Here is an 18032-nt window from a genome sequence, read left to right as displayed (position 1 = left end):
CAACCCCATTACTGGAATAAAAGAAAAAAGCGGGAGGAAGTGTAAAATGGATCAGGGTTTCTTTTCATGTCAGTTTTCAATTGGACCCCTAATTTGGAAGTGAATTTTGGATTTTTTGTGATACCACAGGCCATTTGGGATATACTGTACACTGCAGCGGAGTTTAGCAAAAAGTTCATTTTTGTCCTGTCTTGGTGCTGTAAGAGTAGAAACATAATGAAGGAATATTTAAGGGCCTATAATTCAGCATTATTGCCAAATAGACTTCATGAAATGAAAACACGCAAAAAGTAGTATTGCTAAAGAAGTTCACACACACACACACACATATCTTTAAGAGTTTGCCCTTAAAACAATCTGTCCAAAAGGCTGGCAAGTTAACAGAAGAGGCTTTATTTTAAATAAATAATAGCAATAGGTTTTATCCTGAGCATAAAAGAATACCCTTGAACCACAGAATGCCAGTTTGTAATGCTTACTTTCACATTAATACTGAAACAGTCATTTTAATATAGACCCCACATTCGTTGGAATGCAATAAATCAACACTATTGAATTGATATCAATTACCACTGCTGTCGTAATTTTTCAACTTCATCATACTTGTAAAATGTAGCAGAATTTGACTTTTTAAAATAAAGAATTCCCCTAAAAAGAGACTTCGTTTTGTTTTTTTTCAATGAAAATTTTCCCCGTTTGTTACAGTGAAAATACCACCTATGGCTGTAAACACAAGACAGTTAACGTGTTTTTTTAAACAGAGTAAAACAACTTGGCTTTAAATAAACTTTAAATAAATAAATAAAAATTAATCATGTCACATAATCATGACAGTGGTAGGGCTGATGATTTCACCATCTATACAGAGACTGAAGGCTTTGAGACCTAGTTAAAAGGAAACTTCCGTGTGGGTCAGGCTTTTATTGACTATAAAATTCTATGCTAACGGTTTCTGGTTCTGCATGGCCCAAAAATGAGACTTCCAGATATTTTCTTGCAGAAAGAAACAGGTCATGCTTTTATGAACCTCAGAGCAGAGGTGAAAGTGAGAAAAACTTTCCTATAGTTTATTTACGGATGAAAAGAAGCATATTATGGTTTAGATTTTTGTCGTCAGTTCCTGCAGATCAATCTGACACATATAAACACCCCATAAGAAGAGATTTCTTCCATCGTATTATTTAAGGATGGCACCAGCTTTGATCTCCTTTGCATCTGCTTTGCACACGTGATAAAACAACTCTCTCTAATCCATATCGCACAGTCAGTAGTGCCGAGCAGATGTGATGAGAGAAGAAGATATTAATTAATCAGATGGTGAGAATCCTGTTTCAGAACTGGATGAGATATAATATAGAAATAGCTTAGAGAGAAAACAACAAGCAATGCAGAGACAGTTAACGGATGTAAAGACATGAGCAACACCTTTCTAAATCAAATCTGTTTGGACAATGAATCTTATTGGAGTTAGGAACTGTTTCCTAAATGCAAACGTTTTCATAAAAGTAACTTCGTTCTCAGGAAAATAAGTATTTTGCAGTAAACTGGATTTTGCAAAATAAACCTTGTAAAACAAGAGTGGAGAGGTTATTTTATCAATACAGTAACTGATAGTTCTTAGACTTGTGTTCTCAACGTGGAAAGAATACTGTTTTAATTCCAAATTAAAAAGTTGTCTCGAGAACATTCCACCCAGGAAATTGTTTTTTTCCGCAGCTTCTTCCTCCCATCCTATATGCATGCAGCCTGTGTAAGAGCACTTTAAGTCTAGGTGTTCTCCCATAAAATATATGAGACATACTTAAGAGAAATATCTATCCTCTTAACAAGGACTATTCTCTTCAAGTGAAAGTGAACAATACAATAGCAGCCATTTGAATTCATGCTACAATAATGGGTACTTTAGCACCAAAAGGAACACACAGTTTGGACATGCTTGTAGCTCCCAGCCCTGTTCCTGGGACTTTCTCAAAAGCAGATATTTACAATCAACTGTCAAAAATATATCGACGCCTTAAGAATACCTGCAAATGCTGTATTTCCTTGCTTCCTGGACTATTTATTTTTGAGGTAACGTATTTACAGTTGCTTGGTTGCAAATGCAAAATCTGGCTTTGACCGCACAGTGTCCATTAGTGCTAGCCACTCAAAAGTGCAAATTTAATTATTTATGTCTTTCTTGCCTTTCAGCCATTTTCTCCTAGATATTGATCCAGGAGCTAAAAAGTGGACGTACTAAAATATAGGTAGGCCTCAACTTACAACAGTTAATGTGGTGACCTGTCAAAGTTACGTACTTGAAAAAAGTGATTTATGACCCATTTTTCCTTTACGACCTTTGCAGCCTTTCCATAAACATGTAATCAAAATTCAGATTCCTGCCAACTGGTTCATATTTATGACTGTTGCCATTCTCCAAGGTCATGGAATCACTTTTTTTTGACCTTCTGACAAGCAAAGTTAACGGGAAAATCAGACTCCCTTAACAACCGAGGTTACCAACTTATGAACTGCAGTAACTGTGACAAGAAAGGTTGTAAAATGGGGCAAAACTCACTTAACAAAAGTCTCTCTTAACAACCAAAATGTTTAGCTCCCATTGTAAGTCGAGGGTTACCTGTAAAACAGATGTTATTTCTAAAAAGATCCCTGTACAATTTTCAGCTTCGTAACTCAAACCGTTCTAGGAAGTTTAGAGCTAGTTATTATTTCAAGGAACTTCAATTTTTAGAAATTCACCCACCAAATGGGGATTTACTTCGTAAAGCTTATATAAAACAACACCTGCATCTATCCAACTGCAAGGAACTTAATGGGATCAGTATACTGATCCTAAAGCCATGCACAACTGTAAAATATGAGTTTAACAAATTAGTAAACAAAGTTTTAGACACTTTATTTTCCTGTTTGTCTCTTAATAATTACACAGCAACTTGGAGGTAGTCTGTAGGATTGTTGTTGATCTGCAAATTTAGCTTAGATATAATAGATTACTCTTTGCTGTCGGATTACCTTTATCTAGTAACACCAGGGACTCTAATATAATTTTTCAATTAATCAAGATAATAATCATAATTGGCATGACATCCAAACTCAAGAGATTTTAGGTTCAACTTAAGGTTTGTGTCTTCGCTGACTTCAATTTTCAAGCTGTAAAACTTTTAAATTAATTCCATCTATACAACTATAGAAACAAGTTTACTCAAGAGTCCCACAGTTTTCTCATGTATTAATGAATAAGCATACCTGAGAAGTTATTGTTAAAACCTTACTTACTTCTCCGTTTTAGAAGGGAGCTAAGTGATTTCAGTATCTGAAAATAGACAGGAGATTTAAATAGAATTGCTTCCTTTAGGATTAAGTCTCTAAACCCAGAGGAAAAAGCCCTGTTTAAAATCCTAAACTTGCTGAAGATCTTGTCATCTTTTGGTTTAGTGTTTAATTTAAACACAACACAAATCCCAGCGTGGGTGCACAAAAAATAAGCCAAAAGAAACCACACTGTTATCTGATGTATGTTCAGAATTAAATCCCACTGAATTCCATGGGATTCAGTGGTACAGCAGTAGACTTCAAGAAGGGAAACAGTCATTTTACACTTATGCGTAAAGTGTTTTAAAATTGGCTAGTACGTTACTAAAAACCTATTGATAAGGGTTTTTTTAAAAAAAATCCTCTTGTGCCCCTGCAAAACAAACCTGAAACAGTAGTGAGTTGAAAACAACTCCTTATTTTTGTTTAAATGCTGCTGAAAGTTTTCTTCTACATATCTGGATTTTTATACTGCACATGGTTAACAGAAACAAATTCCAGTCCAACCTTTCCGTTCACAAAGACAAGTTTCTGTGCACCGCTTGGCTTAGGGAAAAAGTAATGCACTCCCCTTCAGCTTCACAGTTAATGCCCGTTTATATTGAAACCAACATAATGCCCCTCTTCCACCTTGACCCCTGATTCACAGCCCCCCTTCATGTGTGAATTATCGCCACCCGTTTGTAAACATGAACCCAGCTCCCCATCCCAAGCTTAAATCCCCAAACCATATTTCCGTTCCAGTTCCCCGAGAACGGTTTTCTATAAATAGCAGTCAAATCCCTACCGTGGGTTAAGTTATAATACCAGCACATTATTAACCGTGAAAGGCCCAGCCAGCAGGCTTTTTAAAATGAAATAAACCAGGGTTATCTGGAAAGTAAGATTACAAGGCATGTAGGTCTCGCGGAGAATGTTCACGGGGGAAGTTGGTATTACGATCATATATCGGGAAGCCAGCGGAAGCCAACAAGCAGTAACAGTGGTCAGTAGATCATCAACTGGCGTTGGGGTGAAGGTTAGAGATGAGCGTCCTCATTCCGGGAAGTGCGCGCTGTAATATGCTACCTAAGTGCTGAGGGCATGGACGCTGCTGCGATTCATCACGAAATCGTTTTGGTTTATGGAGAGGACGTAATGTCAAGACAGCATTGTGACAAAACAATTTTCTGCAACGTGTCATTTGTCACAATGGATGCCCTTCCACTTCTGTCTTCATTGTGAATTCCCGTCCTGAAATTGAAATTCTGTAGCTGTTTTGCATTTGACGAAAAACGGAACGAGGATGGCTCATCTTTAACCTTCACCACAATGCCAAGTGTTCGGTTCTGGAGACCTCACCTACAAAAAATATATGGATAAAACTGAATGGGTCCAAAGATGGGCTAAAAAAACGGAAGGTCTTAAGCATAAAACTTATCAGGAAAGACTTCATGAACTCAATCTGTATAGTCTGGAGGGCAGAAGGGAAAGGGGGGGGGCATGATCGAAACATTTAAATATGTTAAAGGGCTAAACAATGTTCAGGAGAGAAGTGTTTTTAATAGGAAAGTGAACCCAAGAACAAGGGAACATAATCTGAGGTTAGTTGGGGGAAAGATCAGAAGCAACATGAGAAAATATTATTTTACTGAAAGTAGTAGATGCTTGGAACAAACTTAGCAGCTGAGGTTGGTAAATCCACAGCAACTGAATTTAAACATGCCAGGGATAATGATAAAATACAGGAAATAGCATAAGGGCAGACTAGATGGACCATGAGGTCTTTTTCTGCCGTCAATCTATGTTTCTATGTTGATGATCTACTTGACCACTGGCACTGCTGTTGGCTTCCCACTACATGATAGTAATACCAACTTCCCCGGCAAACATTCCTGCCTTGTAATCTTACTTTCTAGACAACCGTTGTATAGACCCTTTGTAGATAACCCTTTGCATAGTCCTCGGAGAGGGGCGGCATATAAATCCAATAAATACCGGTAAATCCAATAAATAAAGTTATCCAGGGAGATCGGAGATCTTTCTTGGATCGACAGTCCCGGATTGGTTAAAAACAACAACAACCCACCCATCTGAGCAGATCCTGCCCTGGTCCACGTGGCGGCGGCTGAAGATGGCAATTAAAAAAAAAAGTTGCAAGGAAGAGCCCCCTCCTCAACTCTCCCCGTCCAGCCTTAGGAGAGCTTAGCCACACACACCGCCAGGGCGATGGCCATAAGGAGGACGGCGCTGAAAACGATGCCGGCTAGGATCCTGCTGGGATCGCAGAGGCTTTTGTTCTCGACCCCCGAGGAAGACGAGGCGCCCCCGCCGGCATTCAGCTCGGCGCCCGGGTCTTGCTTGGCCTCGACCGTCCAGCGGGGCACGTTGACCTTCATCTCCATCTCGTAGATCATGTCGCCCACCTGGTTGACCTCGCGCTCCAGGTCGGTCAGGTCGGCCACGTCGATGTCGGCTTGGGCTTCGTACTTCATATTCTGGACGCTCATGGCCCGGGCCGCCACGCCGGAGGTGGTGCCGCTCAAGCCGGTCTGGATGAGCGGCTTCTTGGGCACGTGGAGCGGGAAGGCCTGGCCCAGCTCCAGGGCGCGCCGCATGTCGCTCTCCAAGATCTCCAAGCAGGCGGCGAACATGACCCAGAGGCGCTCGAACTCGGCCCGCTCTTCCTTGGCTAGGCTTTTATCCCGCAGGGCGGCCGTCAGCCGGGTCCGGGTCACGTCGGCCAAATCCTGAGCTTTCTGCCGGGTCTTGCGCAGCTCCTCGCGGAGCTCCTGCGTATCCGCCGCGCCCCCGACGGTCAGCACCAAGTGCCGGTAGCAAGCCGAGACTTTGCTGAGCGCGTCCAGCAGCGCCTTGCATTCCTCTTTGGCCACGGCCATGGCGCAAAGCCGGGGGGAGCCGGCGCTGCTCGATCAAGCCGTGCGCTCCGAGCGCGCTTGGAGAGGTCGGCGTGCGCGCATGGCTAGAGCCCCGGGGCGCCCCCGGTGGCTTCCCCGCCGAGAACCCGGGGGCGCCTCCGCTTCCTCGCCGGCCTTCCCTGCACTTCTAGGCACTTTTCCTCGCTCTGCTGCGCGCATCCCCGGGGTCAGCGGTCGTCTCCTTTAAGCCCGCCGGGCGCGGTCTGGGCGCTTAGGGTTAAATAGCGCGCAGCTGGTGCGCCGGCGGGACCATCCCGGGGGGAAGCTGCTTTCTTCTTCTGCTGCAGCCGCTGGGTCGCTTCGGCCCCCGCCCCGCCGCCTTCCCAAGCTCCACCTTCGCCGGCTGCCCAAGCCAAGCCGACGCGCCGGGGCGGTTTTTACGCAAAGCCAGGGCTCATTGGCTCAACCCGCTTGGTAGGATCCGCCTCGGGGCCCGGACTAGGAACGGGCGGCGCTTGTTAGGAAAGGAAGGGGGGGTGCTCGGAAGAGAGGGGATGCTGCCGTTGCTGCCGCCGCCACCTTGGGGAGGGGGCGCAGAAGAGACCCTCGCAGGAAAGTGAGCAGGGGGTGGAAAGGGCGAGGGAGAGGGCGCACGGGTGGCAGGGAACTGGGGATACCGCTTTGGGGAGTAATTGGGGAGGGGGCGCCCCGGGAAGCCCCTTTCTTTTTCGGGCCTTTCCCGAGGTCTTGCTGGGGCGTCCTGGTGGGAACTTCCAAGCGGTGGGGAGCTTTCCGGGGCTGTGCTTCTGCAAGGCCTCCTTCTCCCCCGAAGCGCGCAATGGCGCGGTGTCCCTTGCTCCAAAAAGGGGGCCGCTTCGCTGGGGCGCGCGCGAGGAGTTTAGCAAAACCTGGTTTGCAAGTCTGGAAAAGCGAAGGTCCGGAGAGGCTGCCTTCCTTCCTTACTGCGGGATGGGGAGGTAGTTGGGTGGGTATCCGGGACCTGAAAACACTCGGCCCTCTTTGCCCCCGGCGGACGGGGTGTCTCCAGCAAGAGCGCAACTTGGAAAGCCTTCGCGTGTCTTTGCAAAAAAAGGAGGTTCCACGCGGGGAGACTCGCCCCCCGCGTGGATCCCGAGGGGGTCCTTGCGCTGCGTGGTGTTTCTTCCAAGGGCCCCTGTCCTGTGCATGCTTCGGGTTCCTCTTTAAAGAGGGTGTGGAGTGGGGAGAAGGGAGATTGGCGTGGCCACGTTGTGGGGCAGTTGGTGTCCGGGGCCAGGAAACGAGGAAGTTTGCGCGTGGAAGTTAAATTGCGGTTGTCCCAGGGGGGCAAGAATGGGTCGCCTGCCCTCCCCCCCCCACTAATTTTACCTTGCAGGGATGTGTACTTGCTCATAAGTAAATGATATGGACTCATAAGTAAATGATATAGGACAGAGGTCTTCAAACTTCTCTTTTACTAGTATCATGTATATAAATATTATTATATCTTTGAATACCACCAATGGGTACTTGAGAAAACAAACAAAATAAAAATAAATAAACTTGCAACTTTTAAGACTTGTGGACTTCAATTCCCAGAATTTTCCAGCCAGCTATGCTATGCTGGAGAAGTCTGGGAATTGAAGTCCACAAGTGTTAAAAGTTGCCAAGTTTGGGAGACCCCCTGATATAGGAGTTCAGTCTGGCCTGACCCAGGAAGTGACTTCCCATTTAAATGACTGTAGTGGTCGTGTTTGTCAGTAGTGGGCTGGGAATAATTTTGAAAAAGTTCCTTTAGCAACTCTGTCATGGAGCAACAAAAGATTCTCAAGATTGAGTAGATTTAAATGTAAATTGGGTGGACTTCAACTCCCACAATCCTATGCTTGCTGGAGAATTCTGGGAGTTGAAGTCCACACAACTTTAAAGTTGCATGGCTAACACCCATCCACCCCCAATAATGGGATCCCATTGGAGTTTTCAAATTAGTTCCTACTGCACTTAATGTACAGATTCTTATTAAACCCAAAATTGCAAGAACTTGGCCCAATCATGTAGCATGTGATTTAATCCCCACTGATTGAACGTGGTGTTAGATTGAGTGATGCTAGGCCTGAAATATGTTTTTTGTTTACTTGAGTGACATTACTGCAATGCTTTAGTTATTCCTCAAATTATAAGGGACACAAGCATACTGAAAACCATTTTTTTACAAATGAAAAATGTTGACACTTCATTAATTTTACCACCCAGTGTGACATTTGCTTGTATAGTTCCTCTTTTAAGTTTATTTTCATTGCAAAGTTTTGGTTTGCTTTCTATTTCTTATTGTATTATTTCTGGATAGTGATTTATTTTTCCAATGTATCCAGTGTGATTTGTTTAGGCAGATAGAAATAATAACTGGGTGTTTTAAAGGACATGTAAACTCTGGATGTAGGTGTCAAACCACTCAAACTTGTTCAAGTAGACATACAAGCATGCAAAGATTCTTTTTAATATCTAAATGGTACCAAGTCATGTGCTTGTGGTATATGCAAATAGCACTGTACTGTATTTTGGCAGCTAACTTCCCCGGGCAGAGATGTTGACCATTAACTTTGAAGCTGTTCCATAACAGTGCACGATAAATACATTTATTAAGGAGCCATTGCTTATGCTGTTTCTCAACTTTGGCATGGAGAATTCTGGGAGTTGAAGTTTACCCACCTTAAGCTGCCAAGGTTGAGAAAAATAGATTTACAGTAGTGACTTTGCAAGTACTGTAGATAGGTTACTATGGAACAACTAAGGTCAGGGTTTTCCAAACCTCTCTCCATGCTGGCTAGGATATTTTGGGAGTTGAAGTCCAGATATCTTAATACTGTATTGCCAAAGTTAGCAAATATTGAATTAGATTAACTAGATTTAATTTTGCATACAGCACAAAAAATATTTTGTTGAGTTTGTTTTCCCCCCTTTTTAAAAAATTTCCCGGTCAATTGATTTTTCTTTCATATGCTCACCAGGCTTAATTGCAGTTAGAAGCTGGCCTGTTGCTGCCACTCTTATTTATTTTTGTATTTTTATTATTTTTGAAGTGCAAATTTGCTTTTGTTAAGAGATGCTGATTGCAGTAGAGTCAGGCGGACTCTGAAATTCCCATGCATTAATGTAGCTGATTAATAGGAAAGTGAACACAAGAACAAGGGGGGTACAATCTGAGGTTAGTTGGGGGAAAGATCAGAAGCAACCTGAGAAAATATTATTTTACTGAATGAGTAGTAGATGCTTGGAACAAACTTCCAGCAGGTGTGGTTGGTAAATCCACAGTAACTGAATTTAAACATGCCTGGGATAAACATATATCCATCCTATTTTTATCCTAAGATGTTTTTATCCTAAGATAAAATACAGGAAATAGTATAAGGGAAGACTAGATGGACCATGAGGTTTTTTTCTGCTGTCAATCTTCTATGTTTCTATAAAACCAAACCCTTTGGTTGTTGCCGCTTTTAATGAATGCACGAATGTCCAGTTTTTATCTAAAGAAAGTAGTGTGCAAAATACTCTTGAGGGTTCAGGGTCAAAATATTTATACAACTTCTCTTAACTGATGGAGAGGCATTGTTTCTTCCATGCCTTATCCAGCTACAATAAATAGATTATCTGTTATCTCATATTAATTGGCTTTAATCAGCTGTCTGAACGACTGTTGATTTAAGGAAAAAGCTTTATGTACACTGAGAGCATATGCACCAAAGACAAATTCCTTGTCTGCCCAACAATAAAATTGGCCACCTGGCCAATAAACCTATTCTATTCTATTCTATTCTATTCTATTCTTACATTTTTGCTCACGTTTATGTACTTGACAAAGTACAATAAAAAGTACAACACGTACTTGACAAAATTAAATAAATAAAAATAAAATTTATTTATTTATTTATTGGATTTGTATGCCGCCCCTCTCTGGAGATTCGGAGCGGCTAACAGCAACAATAAAACAGTGTACGATAGTAATCTAATATTAAAAATGATTAAAAATCCATTAATATAAAAACCAAACATACATACTGTACATACATACCATGCATAGAATTGTAAAGGCCTAGAGGGAAAGAGGATCTCAATTCCCCCATGCCTGACGGCAGAGGTGGGTTTTAAGAAGCTTACGAAAGGCAAGGAGGGTGGGGGCAATTCTAATCTCTGGGGGGAGTTGGTTCCAGAGGGCCCGGGGCCACCACAGAGAAGGCTCTTCCCCTGGGTCCCGCCAAGCAACATTGTTTATTTGACGGGACCCGAAGAAGATCCACTCTGTGGGACCTAACTGGTCGCTGGGATTCGTGCAGCAGAAGGCGGTCCCTGAGATAATCTGGTCCATGAAGGGCTTTATAGGTCATAATCAACACTTTGAATTGTGATCGGAAACTGATCGGCAACCAATGCAGACTGCGGAGTGTTGGTGTAACATGGGCATATTTGGGGAAGCCCATGATTGCTCTCGCAGCTGCATTCTGCACGATCTGAAGTTTCCGAACACTTTTCAAAGGTAGCCCCATGTAGAGAGCGTTACAGTAGTCGAGCCTTGAGGTGATGAGGGCATGAGTGACTGTGAGCAGTGACTCCCGGTCCAAGTAGGGTCACAAAATAAAATACGTTTTTGAGATCCCAGGATGCATTTGATTATCTTACTTTTATTTTAACTGTAAGAGCAACTCAATTGTGACATGGTAAACTCCCTTCCCTTGGATGGTTGAATCTGGATTCCTACATTGAGGTGGGAGTTAAGACACCAAGATTGAAATGTTCTCGTCTAATTCTGATTCTATGAGTGGTGGTTGATTCAACCACCATCTAAGATATTGTAATCCTAAACCCTCCTCTTTCCTTGTTTTACATAAGTTTTGGCTACGCCACTTATATACACAGAGTTGCAGTGGTCAAAACAATAATACTTTTGTGGATTTTATCTCCCATGGTCACCATGGAAAATGTTCCAGTTCAAGAGAAGGAAAAATAGGCCATGCTTTACGTGTTACATTACCACTGCAAAGTCAGAACTTTAAAATAAAAAAAATAAAAAATATGTTTGGATGCTGTGCGTTACGAAACCTGTTTGCAAGGGGCAGGTACTCCAGAACACTTGATTGTAAATAAACCTGCTTGATGTTTTGTGACTCTTCTCATGAAGAATTGGAATGCGGGGTGATGAAAACCAGACACGTGACCAAGAAATTTTGTAATATTTGTGCTTTAAAACTTCAAAGGGCTTGTGATCATATGTTTGCCTAGCCAAGCTTGTTCTGGGTAGAAAGCTCATAGAATAGAACCTTAAAATATTTTCCCCACGTATACCAAGGGTGCAGCACAACATTTCTAAGGCTAAGGAATCTTGTGGGGAAGCTTATAGTTCAACAAGGCAAAGAAACATTTGGAACAAGAGAAAAGCACAATGGATATTGATGAAATTTATGTTTGCCTGTTAATAATAATAATAATAATAATAATAATAATAATAATAATGGATTTGTATGCCGTCCCTCTCCGTAGACTCAGGGCGGCTAACAGCAATGATAAAAACAGCATGTGACAATCCAATTAATAAAACAACTAAAAACCCTTATTATAAAACCAAACATACACACAGACATACCATGCATAACTTGTAATGGCCTAGGGGGAAGGAATATCTCAACTCCCCCATGCCTGGCAGTATAAATGAGTCTTGAGTAGTTTACGAAAGACAGGGAAGGTGGGGGCAATTCTAATCTCCGGGGGGAGTTGGTTCCAGAGGGCCGGGGCCGCCACAGAGAAGGCTCTTCCCCCGGGGCCCGCCAAACAACATTGTTTAGTCGACGGGACCCGGAGAAGGCCAACTCTGTGGGACCTTATCGGTCGCTGGGATTCGTGTGGTAGCAGGCGGTTCCGGAGGTAGTCTGGTCCAAAGCCATGTAGGGCTTTAAAGGTCATGACCAACACTTTGAATTGTGACCGGAAACTGATCGGCAGCCAATGCAAGCCACGGAGTGTTGAGGAAACATGGGCGAATCTTGGAAGCCCCACGATGGCTCTCGCGGCTGCGTTCTGCACGATCTGAAGTTTCCGAACACTTTTCAAAGGTAGCCCCATGCAGTCTAATGAACACTAAGTGCCCTCTGCATAGTTTGTTTATTTGTTGCATTCGCATGCCACCTATCCCACTCTGCAAAGTGACTCTGCGCGGTGTATAATAAAAACGATAAATATAAAACTGTTCCCCCTGCAGTAAACACTGCAATTCTATAGCCCCCCCTTTTTTTGAGGAGCTTTGAAAAGCCACATATAAACTTTGAAGCATCAGGTTTTGCATCCTTGGCTTCGTCTAATTTTGGTTTTCTCCAGATGTTTTTGGACCGTTTTTCCCATTGTCTCCAGGTAGCAAAAGCAGGGTCCATGTTTGAGTGGGATTTGGAAGTTCTCCGAACTGACCATAACATTAGCTAAGGGTTCTTTCAAACTTGGACGAACCTGTAGCAGCCCATCCGTGGTCCTGCCCTGTTAAAAGTGGTGATGGCAAGTTTGTGCCTTATTTTAATCAATGCAATAAAATAGAAGTAGATCCACACTTGTTATTTTGGTAGTAGAAAAATGGGTCACATTATAGAAACACCATGTTGCTGTATGATAGAATAGAATAGAATTTTTATTGGCCAAGTGTGATTGGACACACAAGGACTTTGTCTTGGTGCAGATGCTCTCAGCGTACATAAAATAAAATATACATTTGTCAAGAATCATATGGTACAACACTTAATGATTGTCATAGGGGTCAAATAAGCAATGAAGAAGCAATATCAATAAAAATCTTAGGATATAAGCAACAAGTTATAGTCATGCAGTCAACATGGGAGGAAATGGGTGATAGGAATGATGAGAAAAACTAGTAGAATAGAAGTGCAGATTTAGTAGAAAGTCTGACAGTGTTGAGGGATTTATTTGTTTAGTAGAGTGATGGCGTTTGGAAAAAAACTGTTCTTGTGTCTAGTTGTCTTGGTGTGCAGTGCTCCGTAGCGACGTTTTGAGGGTAGGAGTTGAAACAATTTGTGTCCAGGATGTGAGGGGTCAGTAAATGTTTTCCCCGCCCTCTTTTTGACTCGTGCAGTATACAGGTCCTCAATGGAAGGCAGGTTGGCAGCAATTGTTTTTTCTGCAGTGGACTAATTATATAATAATAATAATAATAATAATAATAATAATAATAATAATAATATAGTTCATCCAATTGGGTTTCCCATCTGGCTTATCTGGAAGGGTTGACAGTGAGAATACGAAGTTGGAGAACTTAGAAACAAAAAGTCCACCCTGTAAAAGGAAGAGAGAAAGAATCCTGATCCACCAAAATTTTCTTGTAATGGGAAGGCAGCTACAGGAAATTGTGTAGGATACCAGGTTAGTGGAGCAATTGCCAGAATATTTTTCTCTGGGGCAATGCAAGAATGCCACCAAACACTAATGGTATAATCCTCAAAGAGGAGATCACTTTTGAAGTAGGAGGCAACACCTAGGAACTTTACAAGTTAAAAAAAAAATAGTATGAAGAGTTGGATCTGGTTGTAAATTGGGAAATTACCAGAAAATCCCGTAGTTCCAGAATGGACTGAGAAATTGGAAAAAAAAACCCAAAACAAAAATAAAACACTCCACCATATCTCAGAAGTAGGAGCTTCGGTATTACCAAAGAACCCAACGTGAAAGTATTGTCAGTTGAAATTGAGCAATCCAATTTGCTTCAAGGAAGTCCTTACTGACTACTAACATGCTTATTTCGGATGAAAGAATGCAGATGGTGGATAATATTAAAACAAGAGAACTTCTTTAAAAGATAGTCAGTTCTTGTTTTGGCAGTTATTTCCTTTTAATGATGTTGCTTTGAAAGTGATTGTTTTTTTCGGGTTGTTTGGGGGGTTGTGGATTAATTTGCAGAAGGCTGCTGGATTGGATATTTTGGTGGCACCTATGGCTGTGTATGATGAAGACCTTTTGAGGAACCCCTTCTACTTAACCATGCAGAAACGACGGCCGGATCTCTGCAGGAAAGTTGCCGAACTCCATGGAACGGTAAGTAGATTAAGATGGTTCCCAAAATACTCTTCTAGAAGGGCCAAGGGTGTGCATAAGTTTCATCTAGGACAGTGATGGATGGCGAACCTTTTTTTCCTCGGGTGCTGAAAGAGCCTACGCATGTGTGAGTGCCCACACCCATAATTCAATGCCGAGGGAGGGCAAAAACAGCTTCCCCCACCCCTAGAGGCCCTCTGGAGGCTGGAAATAGCCTCTTTCCCAACTGCTGGTGGGCCCAGTAGGCTCATGTTTCACCCTTCCACAGGCTCCAAAGACTTCCCTGGAGCCGCGGGGAGGGTAAAAATGCCCTCGCCCATCCCCTCGGAGGCTCTCTGGAAGCCAAAAACACCCTCCCAGAATCTCTGCGGGCCAAAAATTAGCTGGCTAGCACACACATGCACGGTGGAGCTGAGCAATGGCTCGCGCGCCAGCAGATTTGGTTCTGCATGCCGCCTGTGGCACCCATGCCGTTGATTCGCCATCACTGCCCTATGCCATGGTTTGATTTCTTTAAAAAAAAAAAATTAATTTTCAAACAATTTTTTGTAAAACAGCCAAGCAAAAAAGAAAAATAAATGACAAAGAAAAACTGTAATGTCAACACCCAATCAGTATTTCTGCATTGATGCATCAAATATTTTATTAACACATACAATTACAAAATCCTTATTCAAACTATTAATATTTACATATTTACCTCCGGCGTTTTACTAGCTGTTATGTATCATTTGTGATTTTCTTATTTCTATTTCTCAACTCAATCCATCTGTGCCATTGTGCCCATACCTCATAATACTCAGAATCTTTCTGGCCCCTTAATTCCATCGTCAGTTTGTCCATTTTGGAACAGTTATATATTTTATTGATTACAAGTGTTCCCTCGATTTTTGCGGGGGATGCGTTCCGAGACCCCCCGCGAAAGTTGAATTTCCGCGAAGTAGAGATGCGGAAGTAAATACACCATTTTTGGCTATGGACAGTATCACAAGCCATCCCTTAACACTTTAAACCCCTAAATTACCATTTCCCATTCCCTTAACAACCATTTACTCACCATTATTACTGGTACTCACCATTGAATAAGACACTTAGTGATCCTGATATTTATAAACATAATTATTTATTAACAATAATTATTTTTTTTGTTATTTATTTGCAAAAATTATTAGTTTGGCGATGACATATGACGTGATCGGGCAGGAAAAACCATGGTATAGAAAAAAACCTGCGAAATATTTTTTAATTAATATTTTTTGAAAAACCGAAAAAAGTTTGAACCCGCGAAAATCGAGTGAACACTGTATTGCTTTTTCGGGAGGGGTGGGTTGGTGGGTTCTGTGTTCTTCCAAAATTGGGCGAACGTAATTCTGGCTGCAATCGTAATATATAATATTAAGTATTTTTTTTGCTTTACTTTTTGGATATTCAAAAAGTTTGAATTCTAATACTGTACTTAGCAAAAATGTGATGGATTTGGGATCCAGCGGTATATGCAGTAACATCCTGTAACTTTTTCCCTAGATCCTGGTACCTTGTAAAGGCAGTCTTTCAAACAGCATCATTTCAGCTTGTCAGTTTGACTCCTACATTCTCAAAGCAGCAGATAATAATTTCCATACTTTGAACGGAAAGGTACGGCCGATAGAAATAATGGAGGCAGGCCTGCTCAGACTTGGAGGGATAACGTTTCGGGAGCCTTGCCCGTAGAATAAAATTATTATTATTATTATTATTATTATTATTATTATTATTATTATTATTTATTAGATTTGTATGTCGCCCCTCTCCGTAGACTCGGGGCGGCTCACAACAATAACAAGAACAATGTAAAAAACAAATCTAATAATTTAAAAAACACTAAAAACCCCATTATTAAAAGCAAACACACACACAAACATTCCATGTATAAACTGTATAGGGTCGGGGGAGATGTGTCAGTTCCCCCATGCCTGACGACCAAGATGGGTCTTAAGAGCTTTACGAAAGGCAAGGAGGGTGGGGGCAACTCTGATATCTGGGGGGAGCTGGTTCCAAAGGGTCGGGGCCGCCACAGAGAAGGCTCTTCCCCTGGGTCCCGCCAAATGACATTGTTTAGTTGACGGGACCCGGAGAAGGCCAACTCTGTAGGACCTAACTGGTCGCTGGGATTTGTGCGGCTGAAGACGGTCCCGGAGATAAATGTAGACAAATTCATTTGTGATGCTCGGAGAATTGCGATAAACTAGCAAGATTCGATTAAAGGATTTATTAATCTGTTTAGGCTGCGTTAGCTAGACCAGTGTTTCTCAACCTTGGCAACTTGAAGATATTTGGACTTCAACTCCCAGAATTCTGGGAGTTGAAGTCCAAATATCTTCAAGTTGCCAAGGTTGGGGAACACTGACCTAGACACCGTTGTCTCTAACGGTGGTAATTTCCACGGGTGGTGATTTCCAGATTTAACATATTTCAGCTATAAAACTCTGAAGGCTCCTTGTGGTTTTGGTATCTTTTGATGCAAATAGTGGCTGCCTGAACAATTACAAACTAGGTATAATGGCCTAGTGATTTTCAACCCTCTTCATCACAGTCTAATGAGATTTTAGCAGCTATTTCTCCTCATGAGAGCAAAGGATCACGTATAGTTTGGCTATTTTAAAATCTTAATTTAATTTTGGACATCTATAGATGCTATTTCGGGAGTATTGTTGGCGCCTCTTAGCCTGCAGGTTATGTTCCTTACGATGGTGTTTTTACTGTTTGCTCTGTTTAGTTTCTGATTTTTTTCCTTTGTCTCTCCCTACGTAGGAAGTCTTTATACAAGGAAATATGATCATCCTTGGGGCTGAATTTAACCAGCGTTGCTCAATTCCTATTCTCTTTGAGGAAACGTTTTATAATGACCGGGAAGAGAGCTTTAACATCCTTTGCATAGCTCACCCTCTAGAAAAAAATGAAAATAAAGGTAATTGACCATAGATGCTTGATCAGTTTTCGAACGCCTCTCCCTCTTTGCATGAGTAAACTACTTTTTCAACACTGCTTTAATGTCTGCCTCTCCAAATTTGGGCTGTGTGAATTTTCCTCTGGTGCTCGGAGGGAGCAAAGATCTTTCCTGTCTTTTGACAAGTGCCTTCCTGTTTCAGAGCCGTCCTCGACAACATCCAACTCTTACTCCTTGAAAAACCTGGACGATGTGAAGGAATTCTTGGGAAGGCATGCGGAAAAATTCGATAAAGCCATCGCGTCTTTCCTTCGGACTTTCAAGGAGCACGACAGGAAAATCCTGCGACACTATATAGTTAGTATTTCCAACGAATGTCATACTTAGCAACATGTGCAAAGGGTTAAAAGCATTAAATTGACGTTTTCCACATCTCTTAACCATCTCTTCTATATGGGGAAGGAGGTATGTGGAAATTCTGGCATATGGAATACGCGTGTCACCTAAAGAATGTTGCTTTCTTTTGAAATGAATTAGTCATATGCTGACTTGTGTAAGTGGAACGATCCTGCAGAGCTTTTGTTTGCAAAGCATTTGAATCGGGGTGTAGCTTTAAGTGTTACCCACAATGTTTCATGTTTATTTATTAAATTGATAAACTGTCCATCTCACTCTGAAAAATGATAGTGGGCAGCTTTTTGGCAGTGCTTCATATACAGTAGTGTGTTTCTATCGGTATGGTCCATGCCACTGCACCGGTAGTGAAAATTGAGCTACGCGCAGCTCCGAATCTCTGGTGTGTGCATGTGTGCGTCCACATCTTCCTTCCTTCCTTCCTTCCTTCCTTCCTTCCTTCCTTCCTTCCTTCCTTCCTTCCT

General features: G+C 42.1%; 2 protein-coding genes across 5 annotated transcripts in view; one reads left to right on the top strand and one right to left on the bottom strand.

The window, feature by feature from the left end:
- Nucleotides 1–3899: 3899 nt before the first annotated feature.
- Nucleotides 3900–6257, bottom strand: RGS9BP (regulator of G protein signaling 9 binding protein). Its single transcript, XM_070760298.1, has one exon. The coding sequence runs from the start codon at nucleotides 6189–6191 to the stop codon at nucleotides 5487–5489; it is 705 nt and encodes a 234-aa protein (XP_070616399.1). The 5' UTR covers nucleotides 6192–6257; the 3' UTR covers nucleotides 3900–5486.
- A 224-nt stretch (nucleotides 6258–6481) lies between these two features.
- ANKRD27 (ankyrin repeat domain 27) overlaps nucleotides 6482–18032 on the top strand; it is a 59938-nt gene continuing 48387 nt past the window's right edge. For 3 of the 4 annotated variants that reach the window (XM_070760296.1, XM_070760297.1, XM_070760294.1), the window contains exons 1-5: nucleotides 6482–6644; nucleotides 14094–14228; nucleotides 15753–15863; nucleotides 17019–17175; nucleotides 17357–17511. In XM_070760296.1, the coding sequence (XP_070616397.1) occupies nucleotides 14127–14228; nucleotides 15753–15863; nucleotides 17019–17175; nucleotides 17357–17511 (525 nt within the window). In that variant the 5' untranslated portion in view covers nucleotides 6482–6644; nucleotides 14094–14126. The other variant, XM_070760295.1, reaches the window with a different exon arrangement.

Source organism: Erythrolamprus reginae, chromosome 9, assembly GCF_031021105.1.
Source record: "Erythrolamprus reginae isolate rEryReg1 chromosome 9, rEryReg1.hap1, whole genome shotgun sequence".
Taxonomy (NCBI): domain Eukaryota; kingdom Metazoa; phylum Chordata; class Lepidosauria; order Squamata; family Dipsadidae; genus Erythrolamprus; species Erythrolamprus reginae.
The sequence above is the reverse complement of the archived record's forward strand: the minus strand, read 5'-3'. Positions and strand labels throughout refer to the sequence as shown.

What these genes read in the sequence shown, in the direction of transcription:
- RGS9BP (XM_070760298.1), bottom strand. Translation starts at nt 6,191, where the DNA reads ATGGCCGTGGCCAAAGAGGAATGCAAGGCGCTGCTGGACGCGCTCAGC.